Source organism: Girardinichthys multiradiatus, chromosome 6 (genome assembly GCF_021462225.1).
Source record: "Girardinichthys multiradiatus isolate DD_20200921_A chromosome 6, DD_fGirMul_XY1, whole genome shotgun sequence".
NCBI classification, from domain to species: domain Eukaryota; kingdom Metazoa; phylum Chordata; class Actinopteri; order Cyprinodontiformes; family Goodeidae; genus Girardinichthys; species Girardinichthys multiradiatus.
Window position 1 is genome coordinate 22,655,879 of NC_061799.1, and position 26,272 is coordinate 22,682,150.

Consider the following 26,272-nt stretch of genomic DNA (forward strand, 5'->3'; position numbering starts at 1 on the left):
GGTGAAAAGGATGGTATCACATGGTGCAGATGGCCGCTCATTGCATACACCATGCCACGCATGAACCGAAACTTTCTGAAAATGTACCTGCATGCATGAAGTCATCATTCGCTGTCTCAAACAGATCTGGTCCTCTTATTTAATGCTTCGAGGAGGAGGTCTTGTGTCTCGGTCAGTTTACATTTGAAGTTTATCCCCCCCAGCCCCCCACCCACCCTCTCAGTGGTCGGTGTCGGCTATCATAGCAACAGCTTGTTCCTATGACTAGGGCTCTGACAGAGAGAGATGATTGCCCTGCCACACACACATATGCACAGAAGCCCACTGCCCTGTTCTGCCCTGCGATTCACTCAAAAGGGAGCTGAAGACTGATGGAATTTGAATACTGCAGTCAGAGTGTGTGTGCATGTGTGTGTACAAGGAAAACAAAGCTACACAGAAAGAGGTAAATGAGTAAAACACATATTAAGTTTAAATTAAAGGTTGTAACGAATGTATGGCATAAAATGGTAGAGCGTTCACACCTCCACAAACTTCCTCTGCCAGGACTCAAGGATGGCGGTGGCCTTTTCCTCGTTCCAGTTGATGTCGTGGATCTCGTAGTCGTCTTTGAAGTGTTCATAGAGCTGCTTGGGACTCATCAACAGGAACATAGTTTGGAGAGCCTCCGCACTGCAGAAAACAGAACAATGGATTACCTGGGTGTTGAGCATCATCCATCTCACTCTACCGTGCTTTGGAATGACGTCACTTAAAGTAACCCACAGGCCATCTTGAAAGACAAACAACGAGGGTAATCATAGCCACACGTGCAGGAAGATGTTGCTCTATCTTCTACCATTGATTACCTGCTGTCTATTTCAACAACTATACATTGGTGCTGTCTAGTTTGTTTTATTGTGTAGAGGCTCCAATCCTAGAAGGCCTGTCTTTGGATGCTTGGGGTAAGACAGGAAGAAGTTATTCAAGTTGCTGCCAAGGCGGCTAATAAAAGATTTGAGCTGGCCAACAACTTTTGGCTAAATTGGCATTGAAGAAGCCCCCATTATCTGTTTGTTTGGCAGCATTCTGGGTACTCAGTAAAAAAACGAAACAGTAACAGGCTGACACACAAAATACAAATGATTTGTAAGCACTGAGACAATACAACTTGTTAGCCATTGCTATTTATATTTATATTGCTACGTCGGAGCTTCCTATCAGTGCTATACTAAAGGTTTATTTGCGCCCGATCAAATGATCAAATAGTTTGATAAAACAGCAACTGATTAATTCTACACTAAGCAGAGATAAAACATTTCAACATATAGTGGGCCCTACTTTGGAAACTAATAGACTTGGACCAACCACTAGCCAATATGTTTATCTGCTTATTCTATACTTTGTTCATACAAAAAGGTGTACTAAGCCTCGTGGCTTTATTTGGTTGTCAATCATCTTTAACTCGTTAACCAGCCTATTAAAGATTGAGTTTGTTTAAGAACCTGATTTTTCTTGATATGAGGCATTCTGACATTAGTCTGCAATGTTTATATGGGTTAAACTCCAATCTGATGCGTATTCTTTTTTTCCTTGCAAATGTACACACCTTAGTAGAGTATCCTGGCTGCTTTTGACCCGCCCTCCCAGAATGAGCTCCTCCTGCCAGTGCATGAACTTCTGACTGAAGCCGTGGCATCCACCCTGGAGACGCCCAGCAATGTCCGGAGTCTGAAAAGGCAGAAAATTATAGGTTTTAGAAAAGTGATGCTATGCTACTACAACCTAGTATATAACATCTACAGCTGGACTTTTTAAGCATGAACCCACCTCTTCCTGTTCCTTATTGGGAGCACTGAGGGGACAGTCGGTGTCTGACGGGTCGAGGCATGGTCTGTCCATGTAGGCGTGACTCACCTGAAGAAAAAAAGTGTTATAAGAGCCTTTTTGTTTGACGGAGTATCTATGTTCTTGTATTATTTGTTCCCAGTGTGACTTTCTGATTTTGTGATGTTATTGCAAAAAGAAAAAAATTTGGCTCCTTGTTACACCTATGAAGATATTTTACCCTAGCAGTGAGCCACATTGCCTATGTCGAATACTGCCACAGTTTATAAGTAAACAAAGCAAGTCTTCCTTTCAGTACATTCGGGTGTGTTTCAGTGTCTTACCTGGGCTTTGTCCAGCATCTCTTTAAAACCTTCCAGGGACGTGTACTGGCCCAGTTCTTCCATCAGCTTGACAGGATCTAAATTCATCCACTGGATATCTGGCATGCCCCTGCAAAGCCAAAAAAAGTACTTTTAATGGTCAACAATCCAAACCGCTTTAATCATAAAATCCTAACTTAGAGAAGAAATTCTAAACTATCGGATCTAATCTCCACTGCTTAGTCGCTAATCTTTATTGCGAGCAGGAAAACGCCTAATCTGGTCTCTGCTTTTGCTCTTCTGCTGCTTGGAGGCCACGCAGGAGGCGAGCTGCAGATACAGGATAAAATAGCGTTTATTATCCTGTTTCACGCTGCCACAATGCCCGGGAAAAAAAGGAATGGTGGCTGCCTGCTCACTTTCATTCCTCAGTGGCCTGCACTGAGTCGTAACAATTACCCCTGCCTCCCAAACATCTTGATAAGGAAGAAAATGGGGAGGGAGAGGAAAAATAGATTAAATGATGAGCAACCGTTTGGACGACAGAGTATTTGTGAATATCTTTCATTTAATTGTTTATTCAATTTGCAAAGTTTTATTGAAAACATTAAAACTAACTAAATAGTTTATTTTATTCCTGCTACTTAAAATTATATAAGGACTAAAATTGCATTTACTGCTTTTGGTCCAATTTCTAGAACTATTTAGGTCTCCAGAAATGATCCTTTATTGCTGGCTCGTTTTTGCGCCTTTGTTCTGTAATTTGGAATGATAGAAATTTAATAATTCATAATGTACTTTGGTTCAAGATTCAATCTCCCTTCAATGGCTCCTGAACAGGGGTCCTCTCCTATTCCCACATACCAGACTCCCATTTTGCTGCTGGTTGCAAAGACACTTCTTTATCAGCTAGTTTTTGCTTGACTGAACCAGGCCTGGGTCCTTTTGTTTTTTCATATGTTGCTGCTTTTTCCTTCTCTAAAGTTTTTTTGCCCTTCTCTTGTTTTGCACATTCTTCGTCACCCTCTTGCCCAGTCTGTCTCCCTCTGATTTTCGCCTTTCTCCCCTCTAGTGCTCTCTTTTTTTTATATATATATATTTTAAACATATCTATATAAAAAGTCAACCGTGACCATTCCCAATTTTCTTCAGCTCTTCATAGAACACAAGTAATAAAAGCACTTAATAAACAACAACAGATGTCGCAAACATTCGGTGGATTACAGGAATGCTTGGATGACGTGTGAATCATCAAAGACCCCACTTCTCCCACTCTTGTGCAATCACACAAGCCAACTAGGGGATGCTAAGGATGGGAAACTTTGTGTTTGTTTCTGTACGCGCTGGCTTGTCATGCAACATGGCGCTGTCAGCTCAGACGGATGCATAAACAAAATATTTCTTTGCGTAGAAACATCTGTTGCGATCTAAACATTCCTTTTCTAAAGTACACACTCAATTGAAATATCACTCCTGACGACAAAAAAAGAGAAGAAAGAAAAAGAGAGAGATCCCTTTCAGCGACTCTATTTCTCAAGAGAACTTTGTTCCTCAAAAAAGAAAAAGGGCTCGAAAAAAAAAATTTGAATCTGCGAATACGCCCAGACTCCACTGTTAACTGTCTTGTAGCCTCTCTCCGTCCATCTCGGGGGACTTGAGGTTTGAATACTGCCCATTTTATTTGTTGGACAACTTGGGAGCTGGGAGCCCGGGGCATTACCATGAGAATGCCGAGTGTTAGCCGTGAGCTGACAAAGCAACCCCTCCACCACCACCATCGCCACCCCCACCTCCCTCCTCCTCTGGGGCCCCTGGCCTGATGGACACTCACTCGTAAACTGAAAGAATGCTTACCATTGTCTGACCCAAAGGGCTCCCCTGCCACCGCCACCACCAATGCCACCGCCTCCCCGCCCTCCGCACTACCAACCCACCACCCAGTTGCCGGTCCAGCCATCTCCTCTCCCTCTCCTGCATCCCTCCCTAACCTTTCTCTCTTTGAATTTCTCTGTCAGAACACCCCTCTCCCTCCTGTCCTACTCCATTCCCTCTCTAGATCCTAAAAGAACTCTATTACTGCCCACTGCTGTCAGTCATAGCACCCACTGACAGACTATTCAAAGCCCAACTGTATGTCTCCATCCTGCAAGTTGTGGACCTCTTGTTGGATCAGATGGAGCCTTCTATCATGTGTTATAAGGAAGGTTTATGTTAGGTCAGATATTCCAGAACTTACGGTAAATAGGCAGAACCTCCTTGTAGTTTGGCCCCTTCCCAGAAACAGTCCAATGGGGTGATTATCATACATGGGAAAAGCTTGTCAATCATCTGGGATCAGGAAATAAGGAGGGAAAAAACAAGTTAAACTATGTATCAGTAAGAAACGTGTGCTTGAAAGAAATAAAGCATAGGCTAATTTTCAACTTACCCTTTCAATCATGACATTTTCTATAATAGGAACTCCGGATTTGTAGCATATCTTATTGAGATCCCATGATCTATAAGTGACCAAAAATAATTAATGTTCAGTTTGCCTTTCTTATTACAGATGCATGTAAATGCAAGAAAACCCTCCACTCACTTTCCAAACAGCGACACCTGCACCTTGCTGGCAGACAGCGCCGCCTCCATGTGAACCAGCAAAGCCTCCTGTGTTAGAATATTAGTGCCCTCTTCTTTGGGGGTCTGGATGAGCATCTGCGAGGTAAATACTGACTCTTCTCCCTGCTTCTCCCTGGTGTAGCGAAGCTCTGTGCTCACCCGGCTGCCAGCTAGAAAGCAAAGAAAGAAAAACCATTGTAGCTATTCTTCACATAGATCAAAAAAAGCTCACATTTGCACCCTATTGCAGTTTTTTTATACAGTACGCACACACAGAAGAACACACGCACACATGCATATATATGTATTGACCAACGCCCTTGGCCTTCACCAGTGTTGGTTTTGAAGGCACTTCACACAAGGCAGCGTCTAGCCAAGAGAAATGACTAATACGGCTCCTCATTGATTCCTTCTGCAAAACAGATGTGCCCTGTTACTTTGTAAAACCAGGCTTCTGATGCCCAAAAAAACCTTCTACTGTAGCTCTCGTAGCTGCAGATAGGGACTCAAACATTCTGAACCAGTAGGAACAACATCATTATGGAAGCATGGCTAGCTTTTCTTGTTAAAATTCAAGACTGTTTACATGAAAATACACTTTTCTTATGTAGAGAGAAGACCAAAACACAAAAGACTACAAAGGTACACCAGAAGATAAAGACATTTGAACACATTTAAGAAAAAAAGAGGCTGTGATGAGCAGAAAACAGTCAGAAGCAGAAAAAAATTTTTAGAGAAGAAAAGTAGAGCTATGCTATGCTGTGTGGTAGACCCCAGCCCCTTAATTACAGGAGGTTGCCCTGAAAAGAGTTTGCCAGCCGGGGGGATCTGCGCCTGTGCCAAGTGGACATGAAACATGCCGCGCTGGATCACAGAGAGCCTGTCTGCCCCTCTTGCTGTCCCACTACATGACAACCCCGGAGAGAAAAACACAAGGAGGGGAGGCGGGGGAGAGAGGAAAAATGGGGACGAGGAGGCGAAGGGCTATCACCGTCTCAAATTGAATTTTTTTCACTCTCTTACTCATTACTACTGCGCCTCGCTCAGTTATGGCTTTACCCTGTTTTTGAGCATCTATATCCCTTCACCTTTTAACCCAAACTGCTTTGCTATATCTTTCCATCTGTCTAGTTTTCGTATCTTTTTTTCCCCACATGTTCGCTGCACCTCCCCCAGCCCAGAGCAGGCTGCTATAATTGATGGAGAGAAAAGAAAAAACAAACTAGCAGCGTACGCCGCTAAAGTGTGAGATCAGGTTAGGATTTCTGGGCCTTGGAGACACAAGTCCAATATTTCTAGGCTTTGCTTTCAAGACATCCAATCAACCTGTTTGGATTATGGCTTGTTTGGATTAGGTGAGATTTTCTCAAAATTGGACAAATCCAACTTGTAAAAGTTTTAAATGTATTCCTACATTGCAAATGAGTTACACTGTCATCTACCTGTATTTAAAATAAATATTCCACTGGGCGCAAATCTACAATTTGACTCCACTCGTATTCCATCCCCACACAGCTTCCCAATCAAAAATGGCTACAACTAAATGGAAGCTTTTCCGTTTGCGGACATCTCTCTGACATCTGTTAAAACCTTTTTTGACGTTTCATATGTTAACCTCTGCAACGCGGGGTTTTGATCCCAACAGGAACTGGGTGGCTTGGAGAGACTCTGGCTCTGTAATTACAGGCCTCCTGAAGTAAATTATAGCTATTTGTGTCTCGTTCCTCCCATCTGGACCACCCAGGCGGCTGGTCCTCTTCGCTGCTCTCCTTCTCGCTTTCGCTCCTCAGCCCCAGGTCTGGCCCCAAAACACCCAAACTCTGCAGAGCGTCACAAAGACCCTTCTCGTTACTGCTTGAATCAGCTCAGCTCAGCTCAGCTCAGCTCTTCTTCTTCTTCTTCTTTTTTTTTTTTTTACCTTTTCTCATTTCTCTCATCCTTTCTCCCCCTTTCTCTCTTTCCAAAGTTCCCTGTCTCTTTCTCACTCTTTTTCAGTCTACCCCCTACTCTCCCTCTCCCCTCAGCCTCTGTTTCTAACAGCCTTAAAGAGACAGCTCCCAGAAATGTTCTAACCCTGGGAAGAAAGTTCCTTTGAGTGTGGAAACACGTGAGAAGTTATTTTCTCACATTTACAACACAGAACTATGACATTTTGTCTTTGTTAATCAAAACAGAACAAAATTATAAGACCATATATAAAGAAATATTCTTTGGGTTTTTGGTGTTTTTTTAAGAGCCTTATAAATTTTAGGCCAGCATGTTCGGTGCAACATGTACTTGTTTACCAGTTTCACCACCAAAGATGCTTTTACAGTAATTCTGATATTCGGAAATTGAAGAGTTAAAGAAAATCTCACAACAGACGCAAACAAGGTTTCACTGTCTTTTGTTGACAAATGCAGAGTTTTGTGCAGATGTCTGGATGTACCTTGGTCATTCCCTCTCTACCTGACCCTTCATCCTAATAGCCAAACATCAAGAAATCCCTAAATCACTGTGGCTTTCCACACCTAAGATGATGCCAGGACACCCTTTATATACTGTTGATTCTGTTATTTTCTTCGTGGCGTCTTAAAGGACTCGTTCCAGTTCCAGACCTTGCCAGGTCAGATCGGGCCACCTTCTAACTTAAGTGTGGTAGATTAGCTGGATTAGGGGGCCCCTGAAAGCCCCCACGCTGCTATGGAGGAAGACCCAAAACGAAGAAGGCTTAAAGTGACATGTATGCTTTCACTTGCTACGTAGTTGGTTTTTTGCCTCATTTATAAAGCGTGTCAACAAGAGATGGAGTCTCTGAAACAAAGAAACATTGAGAAAAAGTTAGTTTAAACTAACATAAAACTCTCTTTAGTGTTCATATAAAGCGAGTAATCAGTTGGTTGGTCTTAAATGCAACATCCCAACACTCCCTTTAGGTGTTTTTTCCTATATCTGGACCCACCAGAATCCAGGCTGTGGATCTAGGAACACCCATGTACCATGGCATTCCCCCAGCCAGGGCACCTCCCAGCAGATGGGCTATTCCTCCTATACAATCCTTCAGTACAGCTCTGCACTGAATGCAGACCCTTTGTAATTCAACCCTTCAATTTCTTTCAAATGTTTCCCAACAAACAGCAGAATGTAAAAATGTCTTTTTTCCCTCAATTGGACCAAAACTTTGCCAGCCCTGTAAAACAATGCCGGAACTGGCTGTATGAGGGTGAGACTTGGGGGTGAGAAAGAGGAGCCGAAGTGTTGCTGTCTTACCTATAGAAATACAGTGTATCTGTTTATGAGTTATCAAGTATACTGTTACTTTAGTGGAGAAGCATATTTGGTCCATGAAATTGAGAAAACAATATCTCTAATTTCTGCTTGATGTAATTCTGCTGCTCCACTTTTCACACCTATACTGAAGAAACTGTATCAACAGCCAAAACAACAGGAAAATCAGTTTCACTTACACTCTATTCAGATGTGTCAGTGGTGTTAGCCACCACACATAAATTTCCACCACGGCTGGCATTTAGGCCCTTTCCATTTCCATATGTATAGGCTTGCCTCTGCTAATTATGCTAATCATGGCCAGTGTTGGCCACTGTGAAAAATAGTCACATTAGACACTCCACTGACCGCTAATACTGCTTAATGTGTGGTTGAAACATACATTCATCCCAGTCTGAAAAGCAAAATTTTTCCACGTTGCTGGTCTCATTCAGATGAGAAATGAATTTATTGAGCCCAAGAAGGATTTCTTTTTTTTCTCCCTTTCCCAAGTACTAACAAAATGTCCAGTCTCTGTCTCCATCGCCCTCTCTCTTTACTTTTTATACTTAAGTGGAGTAAGGACAGATGCAAATGGTGTAAACTCCAAGGTGACTGGTGTTGCTTTATACCGTGCAGATGAGAGACAAAGGTTGCTCTTCAGCAAAAAGAGAAGGAAGGGGTGCCACAGTATACAGATTAAGATTCTATAATCCTGCTTTCTAAGAAGATTGCATTCAGTGTTGCAAAGTCTTGACCATCGAACACCATGTTGTTATATTAATGACTAGGCTCAAAAAACAAAAAGTACTACATTTTCTGAGCAGCAAAATATATAAAATATTGTAAAATCCAAGTGTGCAAAACTCTCTTTGCGAAGGGTCTGAGAGCATGCTAAATTTGTAAGGCAATTACATTTTAAGAGCCGTACATTAACGCTGTATGATGCAGGTAACATTTAATGTTGCTGTGATGGACTTTCATTTACTACTGAACTGGAACCTGATCTAGATTTTAGTGACAGGGATGCTAACACTTGTAGACAGTGGTAGGGATATTGTGAAGATGGAAATGAAAGAGAAGAGTGAGGAAAATGGAGGTAAATCCCACCCAATATCATCATCGCAAAGAATAAAATCCAAGAATCAAAGAACAATATTGCAATAATATTGTGCATCCTATATATTTTAAACACTGTGAACATTTGACTAGCTAATGAACATGATTAGTTTTGGTTTTTGAGCTTGAGAAAGCAGCTGTAGCAAAATAAATGTAGGTGAACATGTGTCTGTCATCTGCCTATATCTGTCCGGAGTGTGTTTATTTGTTAGGGGGTGGTCCTGGTCTGTCTGTTGAGTGTGTGTGCATGTGTGTTGGTGATGGTGAATGGGGGGGGGATACTGCTGAGAAAGAGGATGGAATGAGGTAGTGTTGAATTGAAGGATGGAAGAAAGGGGGTGAAGTAAACATTTAGAAGTGACCCAGGTTGACTCTGGCCTTGTTTGTTCTCTCTACCAGTGAGGTCCTGGGCCCTGAACGCTGGGAGTTTATTTATCTAGCTGGGGCACCACCGCGCACTATTCACCTCCAATAATGCCTCATAGAGCTCCCTTTCTCTGTCTGAACTGGGCCGCTGTGTGCACTCCAATGAATTATAGCATTTACCTGCCGCACTGCTCCGAGGTTTGTTTAGAGAAACAGCACCAAACTCCCGGAATGCCCACGTGTGCATTCGCTCATTTGCGTAAACTCAGATGTTTCTCTCTAAACCAGCCCTTTCTTTTTGATTCTAATCAATCTAGTTCTTGATCTCCTCATATCCCCTCTAATTTCACATCGAGCTAAACCAGCACTTCGGTGCCTGTGCATTCACACCCATTCGGACTACATAAGGCCTTTAACTCCCCCTCTTTCCACGCTGACATTTTATGGGACATGTGGCGCGGCTGCAGGGCCCTGTCTCACTGCATTCATATTTGGACAGCTTGAGTCTGTGTATATGTCTGTTATGTCCCACCCGAACCTCACCAAGAAAGATGAGTTTAGTTGATGTCAGAGTAAATACCGCCTCTTTACGTGCAGCCCATTTCATTTTTTTTTTGCCTCCACCCCTTCTCTTTTCCAACCAAGCCTTTCTAACAGGGCATTGTAAATTAAGAATAACAAGCAGAGAAAGCAAGTATCTAAACAACGTAAGAAAGGAAAGTGCCACATTCTGGTAAACCTTTAGGATAAAGAAAGCAAACAGTGTAGCAGGACTTTGTTAGGAAATAAAGAAAGACAGGCTCACACTTGATGTTTGTTTAAGTGAGTCAGAAAAAATAGCAGCTAAAAGAGAGGAAAAGCCTGAGCAGGCCATAAACTTTCCACCCTGTTCCTGCCCCAATCCCCCTATTGTCTCAACTCATCCATGTCTTCTTCCTGCACCTCTTTTTATGATCTTTCCTTTCTGCTTGTGAACAATAAAGACTGCTGACCAGGTCACAGCATCAGCTCAGAGAAAATAGTATAAAAGTGGTAGCGGAGTTCAAAGTTTAAACTATGGAGATGCAGCGATCTTAGGGCCAAGTGCTCGAAATCGGCCCGTTGTCTCTTAAACGGTGTTCAAATACTGACAGCTGTGATTTTATTCAAAATGTTTTCAATAGACCAAAAAAATAATCTACCTAAATAAGATTTAGGGGGATGTCTGCTTTGATGCATAAATCCTTAATGTTTCTGTTGAATATAAAACTACAACATCCATTAAAGAACATACAACACAATTATCTTGTGTTTCGTATTATTTAGAAAAAAATATCGGAAAAGCTTGACTGGTGCATTTCTGTTTTAAAATGTTAAACGAGGTTGAAGGACTTTCTTCGTAATGGGACATTTAAAAGCAAACTGTGACTTTCTAAGAGACCTTGCAAGAAACAGGTCATAATCCCTCTTTCAGACTAAACACCCTGATGCTGCGGCTTTTACGTCTCACCTATCCAGGTGTGAGGCTGAAAACTGATCCTTCAATTTAGGAACCGCATTTCCACGTTGCAGATGCATGAGAAGACTTGAGTCAAACCACAAAAACTGAAGTGACTAAATGTAAGAAAATTAAAACCTTTCAAGGTTTTTGTCACATCTTTCTATGTCTAGTCCTCCTTAGACTCATGCTGCTGTGGAAGGGAGGAAGCAATTAAAAAAGCCCTGGTGGCCTGACTTCACAGAGCAGGTAGAAATATAAACAGACCCACCCACACACACACATCCGTGTTTTACTATCTTTATGAGGACTTTTCGGTTACTCCCATTGACTTCCATTCATTTTCCTTGATTTTTAGTGCCTAACCCTGACCCTAACACTAACCCTAACCCTAACCAGTTAATATCTAACCCTAACAATAACTCAATTCATACTCTAGTCCTAAACCTAACCCCTGTCCCAAGAACAGAATTTGAAAAAGTGAGGACCAGGAAAATGTCCTCACTTTGTCAAAATGTCCTCACTTTGCGATAAAAATACGAAAAATGGTTCTCACTCAGCAAGTACAAGAACACACACACACACAAAACAAAGACAAGCAGGCAGACAGACAGACAGAAAGACAGGAACAGAGCCAGGAGCCGAACACGTCTAGGTGAGAAAGATGGGAACTTTGTATGTTTATAAAAATGTTAACATATAATCGGAAGCCAATGCATTCAACACATCCAGAGTGTAAATATTTACATTGTTAATTCCCAACAAGTGTAATACGAACAAATCAGGACAAATGTAAGAAAACATGCTTTTAGCTGCAACACAGCAAGCATCATTGAAATCCACTCAGAGGGACAGAACAATATTTTGAGTCTCTTCATTTAAAATCTCCTGTTTTATTTGTGAGCATGTCACCCCCCTCCAAACCCCTTCATGTTTTCTGGCTCACATACAATAGCGCATGAGTGTGTGAAAGAGAAACAGAGAGAACTAACCTCTCCTTGTTACCGAACCACTTTACTCTCCATTGAGGCCCTAGCAGCTTTGTCAATGGGCTATTGGTGGAAACAAGGCAGGCAGAAACTTTAGAAACATGGCCACAGCCTCTTAAAGGCACAGCGCTCCCTTTCAGCAGCAGCAGCCCCCTTACTCCCCTCCTGGTTCAGCTCTCTGAATCCTACAGCAAAACAACTGGCACACAAACATCCAAACATCTCCTTTAAGGGGGTAGCTTGGCCAATTAGCTCAAGAGGTAATCCGAAAGATTTACACTAACCAAAGGAAACCGAAACAGTGGCAAATCTTTCTATTGTTGCTGTTTCTCTTGTATGTACAAAATGTACACATTCTTTCCTTTAGACTCAAACTAATTTTACCTAATATTAACACAGATTGTTTTTTAAAAGCGTGCTCCAGAGGAGCTTATTCAAATTCCTGTGCAAGTCAAGCGTACGGGCCTCCCAACACTCTTCTGCCGACACCCAGCAGCGTTCAGAGGGCGACAAGACTGACACCTCCGAGCCGGGCCCTGTGGGAGCCGCCTGTTCCTGTCCTCCAGTGACATGGTGGGCTTAAAAAACCCTATAGAGTGTGTTTATATTCACCAACTGCTGTGGCGCTTTTAGAGCGTGCAAAACAGGTGGGTAAACTTCAGCTGCATTCACTTATATTTTTTTTTTCTTCTTGCTAGGAGGAGAGAAGGAGGAGGAGGGAGGAGAGAAGAGGGGGAGGAGGGGAGGTTTCAGGGAGGTGGTGCCTGCTTGCCTCTTGTTGAATGGAATCCAAGAATAGTTAGGGACCACACAGGGAGCTGAAAGAGGGGGGGGTGAGGGTTGGGGGGAGGGGTCAGAGCCCTCAAAGATGGCTAACCATTCACACAGTCCCATCTGCTGTGGGGATCAGGCACAGCACAGAAAGCCTGAGGGTTTAAAAGGAATTTGGCCAGTGTGAAAAACTAAATGAGGCTGCCTTTGCTTCTGAAAACAAACTTATATATATATATATAAGTTCGTTTTCAGAAGCAAATGCATATATGAAACTTGGAAGTAAGAGAAGGATGAGAATTGGAGGTTTTATAAGGGAAGCTTTCATTGTATAAGCAAAAGTATGTTCTTGCATGAGGTAGAGGTAGAAAGCATTTTAAAGTCAAGATGTCAGAATTCTGTTTGCAGGAAAAGCTGTACTAGCAAATTGCGACACATAGCCAAAGAAAAGCCTGGCGTTATAGAATATGACAATCAAGAATCCATAAGTATCCACAAGACATATTCACCATGTAAACAAGAGGAAATGTGAAAAATATCTGCTCTGATTTATCACAAACACTCAACCTTGCTTCCACTCTTGTCAGAAAACCAGACAAACTGGATGCTCTGTCACCAAACGATTTCCCTCCCATGACACAAAGGTGACACTAATATGGCCACCCTGCATCTTTCCACTGGTCATTATATTCATTCACACTCCTGTTAATGGAAAATAACTGGATCTGTCAACCCTTAAAGCCCACACAACAGCTGTGGAACCAGAACCCAACAAATAACAGCACAATTGAAGACTTTCACGTTCATTGCTCCTTCATGCAACCACATCCAAACACAAACCAGCGTCTCTTGAAACTCACCTTCCACCCACAGCTGCTCAATGTTGGTTTCGATAGCTGCCACCCGGAGTCCCACAGACAAAGCCCCGAACACCAAGAGTCCAATAAAGAGGACCTTCCCGCAGTGGCTCTGGATGTGGCAGCCCAGAGAGAACAGCAAGGCCTGGAACCTCGCCCGGATCCACAGAGGAGCTTTCTGACCTACTGCCTTTCCCTGGATGTCAGGCAGGAGTGGAGGGGTTGGAAAAAGGGACATTATTACAAAGTTACAACATTCAGGTAAAATAATGCATTTAAAAACATGATCCAACATGGATACTTCAGTCTTAGCAAAAGGCTACAGAATCTTTCTGCACTAGAATTCAGTTTTTAATCTATATAAAGATGAATTCAAAGCACTGGCTGGTGCTCAGGGTACCCAGTGACATTTTTGATGGGAATGGCACAGTTGTGGAAATAATTTCAGCAAATTATAAATTATATAGGAAGATACAAATTTCTAAGTTATAAAGACAGTTAGTTATGTTATGGGAATAAAGAAAAGTAGCCTACTGCAAAAAATGTGTTTTAATTTCAGTGCACCAAGGAAACCTTTTTTCAGTCTCTAAAAGCCACAAACTAAAAGTACAAACTAAAACCCTGCACACGGACAGAACAGCGATTAACAAATAGTCTTCCAGCTTATATAAACCGTTCTGTTGTATGCCTTTCGAAGCTTTCTCCTCAACAGTTTAACTTAAATTGTGGGAGCCATTCGTTAAAAATGTCACTGCTGTTGCTGCTGCAGAGGACACAGCTCTCTGGTGTTGTGGTTTCTCTCAGTGGTGCTGTAACACGTCCAAGCATCCGGGCGGTCCAAAGATGCTTTGTCGGATCAAACTCAATCAGTGAATTCCTCTACAGGACCCACCACATTTCCAAACAGACCCGGGGCCAGTGCGCTCCTCTCCGCTGGCTCGCACAGACCTGGGGAAAGCACGCACTGCACGGCTGCACAACAAGCCGCTCCACTGATTTGTCCCAGGAACAAACATGAATGAGACGCCGCATGTCCATTCAAACCTACAGCTGTTCTCGTATTAGATTGACTATTTTTCAGTGAAAGAATAAAGCATATTGTTTCTATCCTATCTGTCCCAATCCTGATTCTACCGGGAGCTCTGGTGGGACCCAAGACCCCAATTGTGGTACATGCAAATCGGGTTAGATGAAAACAAGAGACTTTGCGATCACGTTTGCCGGCTTGAATGAAAGTAAATCCAAGCTAGAGTGTGATTAAAATGCATCACCTTTGAGATCTGTTTAAGTGCGAAAGCGGCATGGCAGTAGCTGGGTCTCCGCTGCAGGTCTGGGTGCGCAGGCGGCTGGGAGCGCTTATAGCTCGGGGGTAAATCTCCAAAGACGCCGGACCCTGGGACCCCGCGATCCGAGGCCATAGTCCAAAGGGGGTGATCGGGACGCGGAATGGTGCGAAGGGGAATCGATGCTCGCAGTTCAGAAAAGGAGACAATAATCCAACATAGACGTGGAGCGCATCTAGCACCACCGGCGACAAACTCGCTTTTCTACTCTTCCACTGAGCCAAACGAGTCTCGAAACTCCATCCCGACATTATGCGCCGAAATCCGTATAGATCCTTCAGTCTTCATTCGTCCCGAGAGTTGGTGAAACTGCGTCTCAGAGAGGAGCCGTAGTAGTAATGGTAGTAGTAGTAGTAGAAAGCCTAACAGTCTGTGTCCGCCCGTCAAGTCTAACTCCGATCCCGTAGCGGTAACATTTGGAGACGTTCGCCTCTCGGCAAATCCTGAAAAGGGAGGTTTGATGGAAAAGTGCTCCGGCTCCCATTGGCCAAGGAAGAGGCAAATTACTTTGCAAACAGCGCCTATTATTAGCTGCTAAGCAACAGCTCACCAAAGTGGAGAGAGAGGGGGACCACCCAGGCTGCCGCTGCCTGGGCTGGAGGGAGGAGGGGGGAGGTAGGGAGGGAGAGAGAGAGGAACTCTTTCAATAAACTCTGCATGCACGCGCCCATGCTCACGCGCACAGCCTTTTCCCAGTGCCCTTCCAGTTTGCACATGCCGTCAATTGATGTAACAACGCCGGACATGCACGCAAACAGCTCTCAGCTCTGCTGTTTCATCAGCGCAGGCCAATCAGCGAGAGAAGAAAAGTTAATTCAGCTTTTCAGACCGGAATGTAAACATGTGATTCCGATTTTTTTTTCCCCCAACGCTTTGTGTGTGGGAATTACAGATCTTTTAACACTCTTCCTATCATTGTAGCCCATCTCGTGTTTGAAAAGGCTCGGGAGCCTCTCATTTGAGATAGAATCCCCAAAGCATGAGGTTTTTAGACAGATTTGGGTCTTTGGTGTTGTAGTGCTCCCACAGCGCCTTGCTAAAGTAAGCTATCTGGAGCTTTTGTTACTTTACTACAACTTTCAGTGTATTTTATGTGCATTTAATGTGACAGATCAAGGCAAAACAGGTTTTAAATTGAACTGGAAGGAAAATGATACACTGTTTACAGATATGTAATCCAAATAGAAATCTGAGTACTTGTTTCCATACTAAACGTTTTGTTCATCCCTTTTCACCAAACAGTTCAAGTTCAGCCCGATTGGATGGAGAGCTGTGAACAACAGTTTTCATATCTTTCACACTTCTCACTTGGATTCAGGTCTGGACTTTGACTGAGCCATTCTAATTCTTGAAAATACTTTGATCTGACCTATTCCATTGTAGATCTGGTTTTTATTCGGGTGGCTGTCATGCTGAAAGCTAAACCTCCATTCTAGTCTAAAGTCTTTGGAGCGTCTAAAAGGTTTCCTGCTCGCATTTAGCTTTATCCATTTTCCAATCAACTCTGACTAGTTTTGCTGTCTCTGATGAAGATACGCATCCCAACAGCATGATGCTGCCATCCCTATGTGTTATCATGGAACTGTTGAGCTCAGGGTGGTATACATCACAAATTTTCCACCACACACAGCTTTTTGTACAAACATGTAATTTTGGCTTCACCTTACCACTGCTAAGTTTCCCCTACATGTCTTGCAGAATGAGAATTCCCATGCTTTTCAATAATGTTTTTTTTTTTCTTGCAATTTTTCCACGAGGCCAGATTTGAGCACAGCACAAATAATAGTTCTTACCTGCATGTCATATATTGGTATATTTGTAGTTGTGCCGTACCCGGTCCCATTTTCAGATGATGAATTGAACAGTGCAAAACTTGGGGGATTGTTTTTGTATAACCTAATCCTGCTTTAAATCTCTCTTCAGCTTTATGCCTGACCTATTCAGTTCCTTGATCTTCATGATACTGGTTTTTCACTAATGTTCTCTAACAAATTTCTGAAGTCTGATGCCTCCACAGAACTGCTTTATTTTCACTAAGATTAACTCACACAGGTTGAATCTATTAACCCATAAGGTGTGTTGTAAAATGGAAGTTTTTACTCTCTTTCCTCCCTCTGTCCCACCGGGTCGGTTTCTCTCCAGTTCCGAGACCCAACCAGTAAAACCAGCAAAGCATTTACTTTGTGAAATAATGATAAATGGTCAAGTATAAAATCAAGATTTAATGCCAAAATGATCAGTGTATAGAGTATACAATTGAGCAGATACAGAGTGACATTTACCTTCGGTACCGGGCCCCCCTCAGCCCATCTTAGGGATGAACCGAGAGGAGCAAAGAATGGAGCGTCAGTCCTGCTTTTATCTATGCCTGTTCTTAACCCTCCTAAAGGGTCTCATCCTCTTGTATCAGTTTATCCTTGACTATGTGTTGCATCTTATGTGATATCAACAGTTATGTTGTGTAAGCTGTAGCAGTGAGCGGTGCGGCAGATAAGCAACAAGGGCAAATATATTTAATTAGGGCAGCAAAGAGATGATTAGAAAAGGCCACAGAATCATACATCCATAACAGGTGACCCCTGAAGGTAACTGATTGCACAAGATTTTACTTAGGATAACCACATTAAATGTTGGTGAATATGGATTCACACTTTTTAAACTTTTATTAGTAAAAGGTTTTGAACTCCATGTGTCATTTTCATTCCTCATCACAGTGATGCGCTACTTTGTGTTTTTTTTATCACACAAAATCCCATTGATACAGACTGAAATTTGTGGTCTTAACTTGACAAAAAGTGAAAAGAAAGTTCAGGAGATATTAATATTTTCACAAGGGAATTTGCAGAGCTGTAACTTCATCTCTTGTGGCCAAAATCTAACCAAAATATTACCCTTCAGTCCAGTAACAACACAAAAAAGAAAAGGGGAGACATGGGGGAGAGGGGGTGTATACTGGATGATTGTTTCCTTTTTGTCAACACCTTGGTGCTGCCTGGTTCACTGTGACAGCCTTATCTCTGTGCAGATTTTTGGATGGCTTCCATGTCTCACCTTGCATGATTTCATATGTTCAGAAAGCAGTTCACCTCAAGGTGATACAAAAAGAAAGAAAGATAGAAAGAAAGAAAGAAAGAAAGACTTAATATTTAGTGCTCTGCTGATATTAGCCCCTGCTGGCCCGATTCATGACTGGATGGAGGGTGAAGAACAAACATTTTTCCTGATTACGGTCATTCCCTACCTAAACACTATTCCAAGCTGGTGTGTGGAACATTTGTCAGGCGGCTGGTGCTAATTTGATGTCTTTTAGGTGCCAGTAAACCAATCTAAAGCTGAAATGGAGCAGTTTGTTGCATACATAGGTGAGGGTGTGAAAAGCTCACTGGGCTTTTATACAAAAGTAATGGAAGTGCTTGTGAGTTTGATGTCACAGTTTGATGTTGAGCAGCTAGTTCCATCATCACTGTTTACATGGCCTCTGGATGGAAAACTTGCATGTCAAAATAACAAGGGTTTAGTGTGGTAAGACATGTGGAAACAGAAAGAACATCCTGAGAAGATAATATTACCAGTTTTTACATTTTTCCTCTTCCACAACCTAATACAGTGTCCCCTAGAGGCACTGAAAAACAATGCTTTTGACATATATTTTCTCACGAATCATATGTTTTGTGGAAAATCCCAACAAAATTAATGTAATGTCTTTTTAAAACAGGTTGAATTAAAAATACAATACATTGTAGTTCAAATAATTTAACCCCATTAAATGAGTAATAGTTGCAGTGTTCCTCATCAGCAACATTTAATAAAGATTTGCCAGATCTGCATTTAGTCAATCCTACTTTAAAATCCTGGCATAAAAACCTGTGTCAATAATCATTGAAAAGATGGAGACAGATTTGAACATAAATGCTTCAGTTGCTGTTATTCACAACAATCACACTCAGGGCCAGAGCAAGGTTGAATGCGGCCCTGGGTACAATTTTATTTGGGGGGCCACTTCCAGCTAAGCTCACTGCAGTTATTACACGCTTGGCAGAGCAACCACAGGGAATTAGTTCTCAGTGATCTACTTAAAAAAGTTGTTACATTAGGCGACTGTGGCTCAGTGGGAAGAGTGGTCGTCTTGGAATCTGAAAGATGTTGGATTAATTCCAGATTTCTACTGACACACGTGCCCCTGGGCAAGGCATGGGGGCACATGCCTATCGATCTGAGTCGTGTATGAATGTGTGAACATTTGTGAATGCGATTGGGTGAATGTGGCTCTAGTGTAAAGTGCTTTGAGCGGTCTGTAGGCCTAGAAAAGTTCTATGTAAATGTAATCAATTTACATAAAATATGATCCCAGCTCAGACACAAGCCACAGACAGTAATAAATAAGATCTTTGAAATATATCATTAAAATATTGAAGGTTTTCCTTTGTGTGTTTCCAACTGGTGCATTTGTAAACCAGTTTCAGTACAAAGAAAGTCATGTAAATGCTTTTATATATGTTTTTTCTTATGTATAAAAGTTCCGGGGGCAGGGGCCTTTTTGTCTCGTGGTGCCCCCTGTGCTGTGGTGCCCTCGGCAGAAAGTCGTGTTGCCCATATTTAAAACCACCACTGTCAAAGTGCTTCACTTGATAAAACAGTAAAAGGCAATTTAGAAGTGGACAAGGTAAATTATATTTTTATGACAGAATTCTTACTTTGCTTTCAATAAGAAAAAAGCAAGTCAGGAAGTTTTATTTACGATTATTGAAATTTCTTAATTAAACTGATGCAATAAATCTGAATCTAATGTAAGATATTGTTGCTGCATGACAACTCTCTGCAGTCGTCCACTGATAAACGTCTACAAATACACCATCTCTAGAGCCACTGGATTTTTAAAGGTGGCGCTGACCAGCCTGTTTCTTTGCTGTGCTGGAGCGGGTTCTTTTGGACTGGGTTGGGTCAGGTTGAATGGTAGAGGCAAACAGGCAGCTAGAAATGCGAGCTAATGTGGAATGTGAGGAATTGGGCTGTGTGGTAAGGGGCCCCTTCAAGCCTAACAAACTCAGGGAGGTCCGAGGCCTGGTCTAGAGGCCTTGGATAAATAAACCATGGTAGATGACCATGCGCTGCATAGATATCTGCCATCACACCTCCCTAGCCTCCAAACACAAACCCCTTGATCCCTCCTTCACCTCTCCACATCCTTTGTCCCATATGTTCTCTCTCTCCCAACTTCCTGTTTATCCTCTCCTCTGCTTCATCCTCTTATACTTCCATCCTAGTTTTCTCTTTTGTTTGCATTTGAACTTTTCAGACTATGCTAATCTCCCTTTGTTTTTTTTTCTTATATTTTTGTTCTGCCATCGTGTCCCTCTCCCTTCACATGATCTCTATTCCTTCATTTTATCTTTCCCTAGTGACCTCACCCGTCCAGTCGTTCATCCATGCTTGAATTGCTGTCTGTGGCGGGTTCTGTATTCGCTATAGGCAGAGTTATGGAACCGCTTTGGCAGTCAGCCGTCTTCCAGCAGCCGAGTCGCTGATTGTTCAGGCCCAGAAAGTGTTTATTTTTTAACACAGAGGCAGTTAGATTGGTCACAACTGCAATTCTTCTTTTGCTTTTAGAAGGACTATATGACGGTAAAAAAAAGATTTTACATAAAAATAACTCATAACCTAGCAAAGCTGGGGGACGTTGTGTGTTTGATCTTCCAAGAAAATTATGTTAAAGTAATCATTTCATAGGCTACTGAAAATATTGTAGAAAAAGAGGTCATCAGATATGCCTCCTGGAAGAAAAAAATATATATCTTAAAATATCCAAGAAACATCATCAAATCCACTATGAAGAAGAGGTGATGATATTTTTAAAAGGTGATTTGAAAAGTTAGAAACAAAATTCTTTGATATGAGAGCTATTTATCTGGCCAGTAGTTTAAAATATGTTATGTTAACTTATTTTCGGGAACAACTGATCTCACCCATAATAAACTTAGAAAGTTGTTTACAGCTTATGCCCGATTATTACTCTAAACTAAGACTTGAACTATTAAAAGCTTAGGAACGAAACAGAGACAGAAAAAAAAACATGAAAACAGAAAACATAAAGTCCGTAACATTATTTGGAAAAATATTCAACAAACTGAAAACCTGACATGTGCAGAAAAATAAAAAAAACTTTTACAAAAAGTTTTAGTTTTATCCACAATAGGACTAACTCATGGACAATGAACCAACATGCACGTCCCATTTAGTGCAACTTCTGCATATGTACAATGTACAACAAATTGATTTAACTGGACTGCTGAAAGTAAATCAAATGTACATACAGTTGAAATCATAAGAAAATATACACTGTATGAAAGAGACATAACATTTTAAATCAGACTAAACTTTAACTGTTTTAGGCCAGTTGGGGTACAAAAATGATTTATATTTGCTAAAGGTCAGAAAGGAGACATATTTTTATCAAATTTTTATTACCTTTTTTAAAGTGAGAAGTTTATGTTTCCTTAGTATTTGACTGTGTTGCCATTAAACTGCACAACGTGGATCAAACGTTTTGGGTATACATCTACAAACTTCTCATTTGTAGAAATCTGGTCTCATTCCAACCAACCAGAACTGATGTAACTGGGTCAGGTTAAAAGGCCACCTTGCTCACACACACCTTTTCAGCTCTGCCTGCAAACTTCTATGGGATCTTTCGAGGCTTCATGATGGTCATTTCAAAACACTGACTAACTAATTGGGCCTTTTAATTAGGGTCACTATCCATTTGAAGACCCAATTGCGTCTTTAAATTCATAGTTGAATACGTTGACATTTCCACATAATGTTCACCCTCCTGCAACAATATTCTTTTTTTTTTTTACTTTGGCTTTAGCAAAAGGTTTTTAATAAAAGACAACCCGTCTGGATCCTGCAGTCCGAGGTGGTGAGAAACCTTTAACATTCCCACTCACAATGCATATTTCTAGGGACTTTATTTATAGACCTAAAAATGTCCACTTTTAAGTCTCAACTAATCATTTATGAAATAACAAAAGCTGGAAAACTACATGTCTGTGTTCTTGGAAAAGACTGATAATGTCCCTAAGGTCAACACATGATCTCTATCAATTCTATTTTTCAGCAAAAATGATAAAGCAACAGATCACATTAATTATATAAAAAAACAGTCAGGAAGCTAACTTTGATGAGTTTGATTTAGACTTTTTAAGTCAAATCTGATTTTGACAGTAAAATTATTTTATAAGATTTTATATAATTAGATTAAAATATTTACCTGTGAGACAGGCAAGTGTCAAGTGAATTCTTTGGTCAAACGAAAAGCTGCTCAGCGGCAGAGGGAGGCATTCAGCACTGAGATCCTCCTTCAGAATCAGAAGCAGAGTCGAAAGCTGCCACCCACAGTCTTGCACAAGATTAATTATGATAATGCATTTCTTTGCTCCTTTGTCATCGTAATGAATGGTTGCCTTTCCGTGGCAAAACACATAGAACACAGAAAGAGACGGAGAAACACACTTTCTTTAAGTCTTTGTTTGAGATGGTTGTATCAGAAGTATTGTCAGATGCAGCTGGCAGGTGGTAATGCAAACTTTGGACCTGTGGACTTAAGAGGAAGCACAGAGCTTCACAGGCCATGCGTATCCATCTATCTGCCTATCCATATTTCTATGAAAATCAGATTTGATCAGTTTGAGAGAACAAATCTTTGATCATTTAGATTTTCTTTTCATTTTGCTGGAAAAGAAGTCAGAACATTTTAGACCAGGATGTTTTAAAAAAAAAACATCTTAAAGAACAGAAACTGATATGAACTTATAGACAAAAAGAAAAAGAATGTTTATGGAGACAAAAATGGGTACATTTCAAATGATTTAACACAACCTGTGCGTTCAGAGTCCCACCTCAACACTTGTGCTAATCAGATTAGAAAGGAATAAGAACCTTGTGGGTGTCAAGCAGGTCAATCTTTTACTGCAATTTTACTTCAAAAGGCTCGATTCCAATCAATCAGTGGCCCAATGCAGGCTTAATTAGCAAAGGGGGGCTCTGCAGCGACAGGAATATATCTGGCTTAGTGAGAGTTTGTGAGGGTTTTTGAGGCATTTCATTTAGCTTGTTATCTTCACACATTCTCTTTGTTGGCCAAGTAACATAAACAAGGGGAGTTTGTGAAAAGAGCGTCTGTGTGCGTATGTATTCAGAAGTTTAGGTTAGAGATGGGGTGGGTCTGGCGATACCAGTGAAGGAGGAGGATGTTAGCATCTTGAAAGGTAGTGTGTGAAAAAAAGAGGGAGGGAGGAAATTCATTTGTGGTCCAAGAACACAGAAGACAAATTGAGGAAGTGTTGTGCTAATGTGTAGGGGTCAGCAGCAAACACACGCAGGTTTCTGACTGACTACCACTTGGGTGGCCTGCTCACTCGCTCTGTGTGAGCGTGTCTCTTGCTCACCCACAATCAGCCCTCAAGCAATGAAGCCACCCATCTACTCAGGCAACAACCCCCACCCTCACCCCCCAGGCCAGAACTCCAACCCCACACAACTCTGTGCATCTGTGGATGTCTGTGTGTCACACATTTGTCTCCTTTCATCCGTCCGCCATGTCCGTCTTGCACTGAGCTTCTTTATTCTATATTTCCACACGCTGGATTTCATGCATTGGCATAAGACGTGTCAGAAACCAAGACATGAAGAGTTGCTTTAACAGTTTCCCTAATTTGTCTCGTTACAGGCAATTAATTTCACACAGACTGATGATCTCACAAATATGTCTAGTTCAGTTCTTCCTTGAAGCAATAAGGTTGAGGTCATTTGCAACATCTCATCAGCGAAGGAAAGCTTGTTCACAATATTTTGCAATTGAAATATCTAGATTTAAGTTTAATATGAGACTCTGTGTAGAGGAGCAAAATAGAATATTTGGTAATTTTCGGCATCCAACTTGTTCTTTTTTCTTAGCGTTTATGAACCAGAACAAAAAAGAAAACAAACAACTCTGTTCTCCTCAAGGCTTTACTAAACGTACCCTGATTAGCAGACTTTTTTTGGGCATTTTTGTATTTAAACTGTTTTAGTACATAACACATAACACAGTTGGATAATTGAATGTCGGTTTTGCAGATCCATGCACCAGAAACAGTTTTTTGTTGACATGTGTTGCATTCAGCCAGTAACCAGAGCAGCAGGTTCTCCTTGAAACAAAATCTTTAAAGTTTCCTGTTACAAAATGTGCTGCATTTTTACTGCCTGAAATGAACTGCTTGTTTAAGCTACAAACCAACCAACTGGATCTTTTTATCTACCTTTTTTCCAGTGGTTTTCCCGTATGACTGATTTCTGAGAGCAACTTTGAGCAAGATAGAAGAAGGATTTGCTTTGATGGGTAATCATATGTAGTGATATGAATTTCTTGAAGTAACTGGATTGCAGTTCAGCTAAATTCTGTCCACATCGATAATCACAGACTTAAGGACATATTCCTGCAAAGATATTCCTATAATATCTGGGTTGTTTGCAGCCCCAGACCATCAACCTACCACCACCATGCTGGGCAGCAGGCACAGGGCCTAGGAGGATGTCAGGGCCTCAGGCCACCCTCATGTAGTCTGTTTCTGATGATTTGGTCAGAGAAATTCCCACCACTGTTCCCGTAGGGGTCACCTTGTAGGGTTCTGGGAGTACTGACTCTGTTCCTCCTTGCACAAAGTAGCATATATATATTCTTCCAATGCATTATGAACCTCTGTCCAGCCCTCCTAGATCAACTGCCTGTCTCCTGGAATCTCTTCCATGCTCTTGAGACTGTGCTGGGAGACACAGCAAACCTAGGAACAATTCAAATCATTGATGTGCCATCCTGGTGGAGTTGGACTGCCTGTGCAACATCTGTAGGGTCCAGGTATTGCCTCATGCTACCAGTAATGACACTGTCCCTGTTCAAATGCTACTACTGAAAAGGGAAAAATCCATGGCATCCTGCAAAACCATTCCTGTTTTTGAAGTCTTCTATTTCTTGCCCTTTTAGTGCACCTGTTGTTGATTTAATTACCACCAAAACAGCTGATACTGATTAACAACTCCCTATACTACTTAACTGATGAGATCAATATTCCAGACATTCAACTTAATTGATATCAGACTTTGATTATAAAGGGTTTGTGTAATTTTTTAAGGAAGTATATTAAAAATGTCCAATTTAAACCAAGCAAAATAATATCTGATCACCATAGATTAGCAGGAAATCGGGTCTGTAACTGAACCTATTTAAACATGGAGATTTGTACATGTATCTTTGCAATGGCATGGTGTCATTGTCTTACAGGTGTTTGTCCAACAGTGACTTAAGAGGTAGGCCTCCACACATTCTTGCACTTGAGGGGTTCAGCCCTAGGTGTAGAGAAGGGACTCTGTGGTCTTTGTACAAATACACAAACTTCTACCCAAACATAACCAGCTGGGTAGATCCCATCATGCGGTCAAAGGGGTCAGAGAGGTGCCTTGCTTAAAAAGAAAAAGTCAAAACTTTGGAATGAAAGAGATAAAGTGAATCCTAACTGTTGCTTTTGTGAATTTATAGCTTGATGGCAAAGCATAAAGTCAAGCCATTAAAAAAGGTTTCCTTAAACAAAAACAAAAAAAGACAACAAACAGAAATTCTTGAACATTGAGAATGCATAAAATCTGACATGAAAATGCAGTCTTCCAAAAGAACTGAACACTGAAGTGTTTTATTTGTGGGATTTAAGCCACTTTTAGACAGACATAATTCTGTGGTGAGACCTAAAGACCACATTGAGCTTGGTTTTTTTGTCATAATTTGGCACTGGTCGTTTTGTTCTTTCACCTTTTTGTACTTCTGCAGTTTTTTGTATAAAAGTGGCCATGTGTGTATATATATATATACACACGCACACACACACATACATACATACACACAGCTCAAAAAAATAAAGGGAACGCTCAAATAATACATCTTACATCTGAATGAATGAAATATTCTGTTTGTATAGGCTCAGTATTGTGTGTGGCCTCCACGTTCCTGTATGACCTCCCTACAACACCTGGACATGCTCCTGATGAGACGAAGGATGGTCTCCTGAGGGATCTCCTCCCAGACCTGGACTAAAGCATCCGCCAACTCCTGGACAGTCTGTGGTGCAACGTGACGTTGGTGGATGAACCGAGACATGATGTCCCAGATGTGCTCAATCGGATTCAGGTCTGGGGAACAGGCGGGCCAGTCCATAGCTTCAATGTCTTCATCTTGCAGGAACTGCTGACACACTCCAGCCACATGAGGTCTAGCATTGTCTTGCATTAAGAGGAACCCAGGGCCAACCGCACCAGCATATGGTCTCACAAGGGGTCTGAGGATCTC

The 26,272-nt window shown here is 41.6% G+C and overlaps 1 protein-coding gene across 1 annotated transcript in view; it reads right to left on the reverse strand.

Moving 5' to 3' along the window:
* Positions 1–15,366, reverse strand: part of ptch2 (patched 2) — a 29,534-nt gene extending 14,168 nt beyond the window's left edge. Inside the window, exons 1-9 of the mRNA XM_047368800.1 lie at positions 14,827–15,366; positions 13,559–13,751; positions 4,711–4,900; positions 4,558–4,627; positions 4,366–4,457; positions 2,151–2,259; positions 1,810–1,896; positions 1,589–1,710; positions 525–672 (exon numbers count right to left, since the gene is read on the reverse strand). Coding sequence (XP_047224756.1) covers positions 525–672; positions 1,589–1,710; positions 1,810–1,896; positions 2,151–2,259; positions 4,366–4,457; positions 4,558–4,627; positions 4,711–4,900; positions 13,559–13,751; positions 14,827–14,973 — 1,158 coding nt within the window. The 5' untranslated portion in view covers positions 14,974–15,366. The remainder of the gene's footprint in view (positions 1–524; positions 673–1,588; positions 1,711–1,809; positions 1,897–2,150; positions 2,260–4,365; positions 4,458–4,557; positions 4,628–4,710; positions 4,901–13,558; positions 13,752–14,826) is intronic.
* Between the last annotated feature and the right edge of the window lie 10,906 nt (positions 15,367–26,272).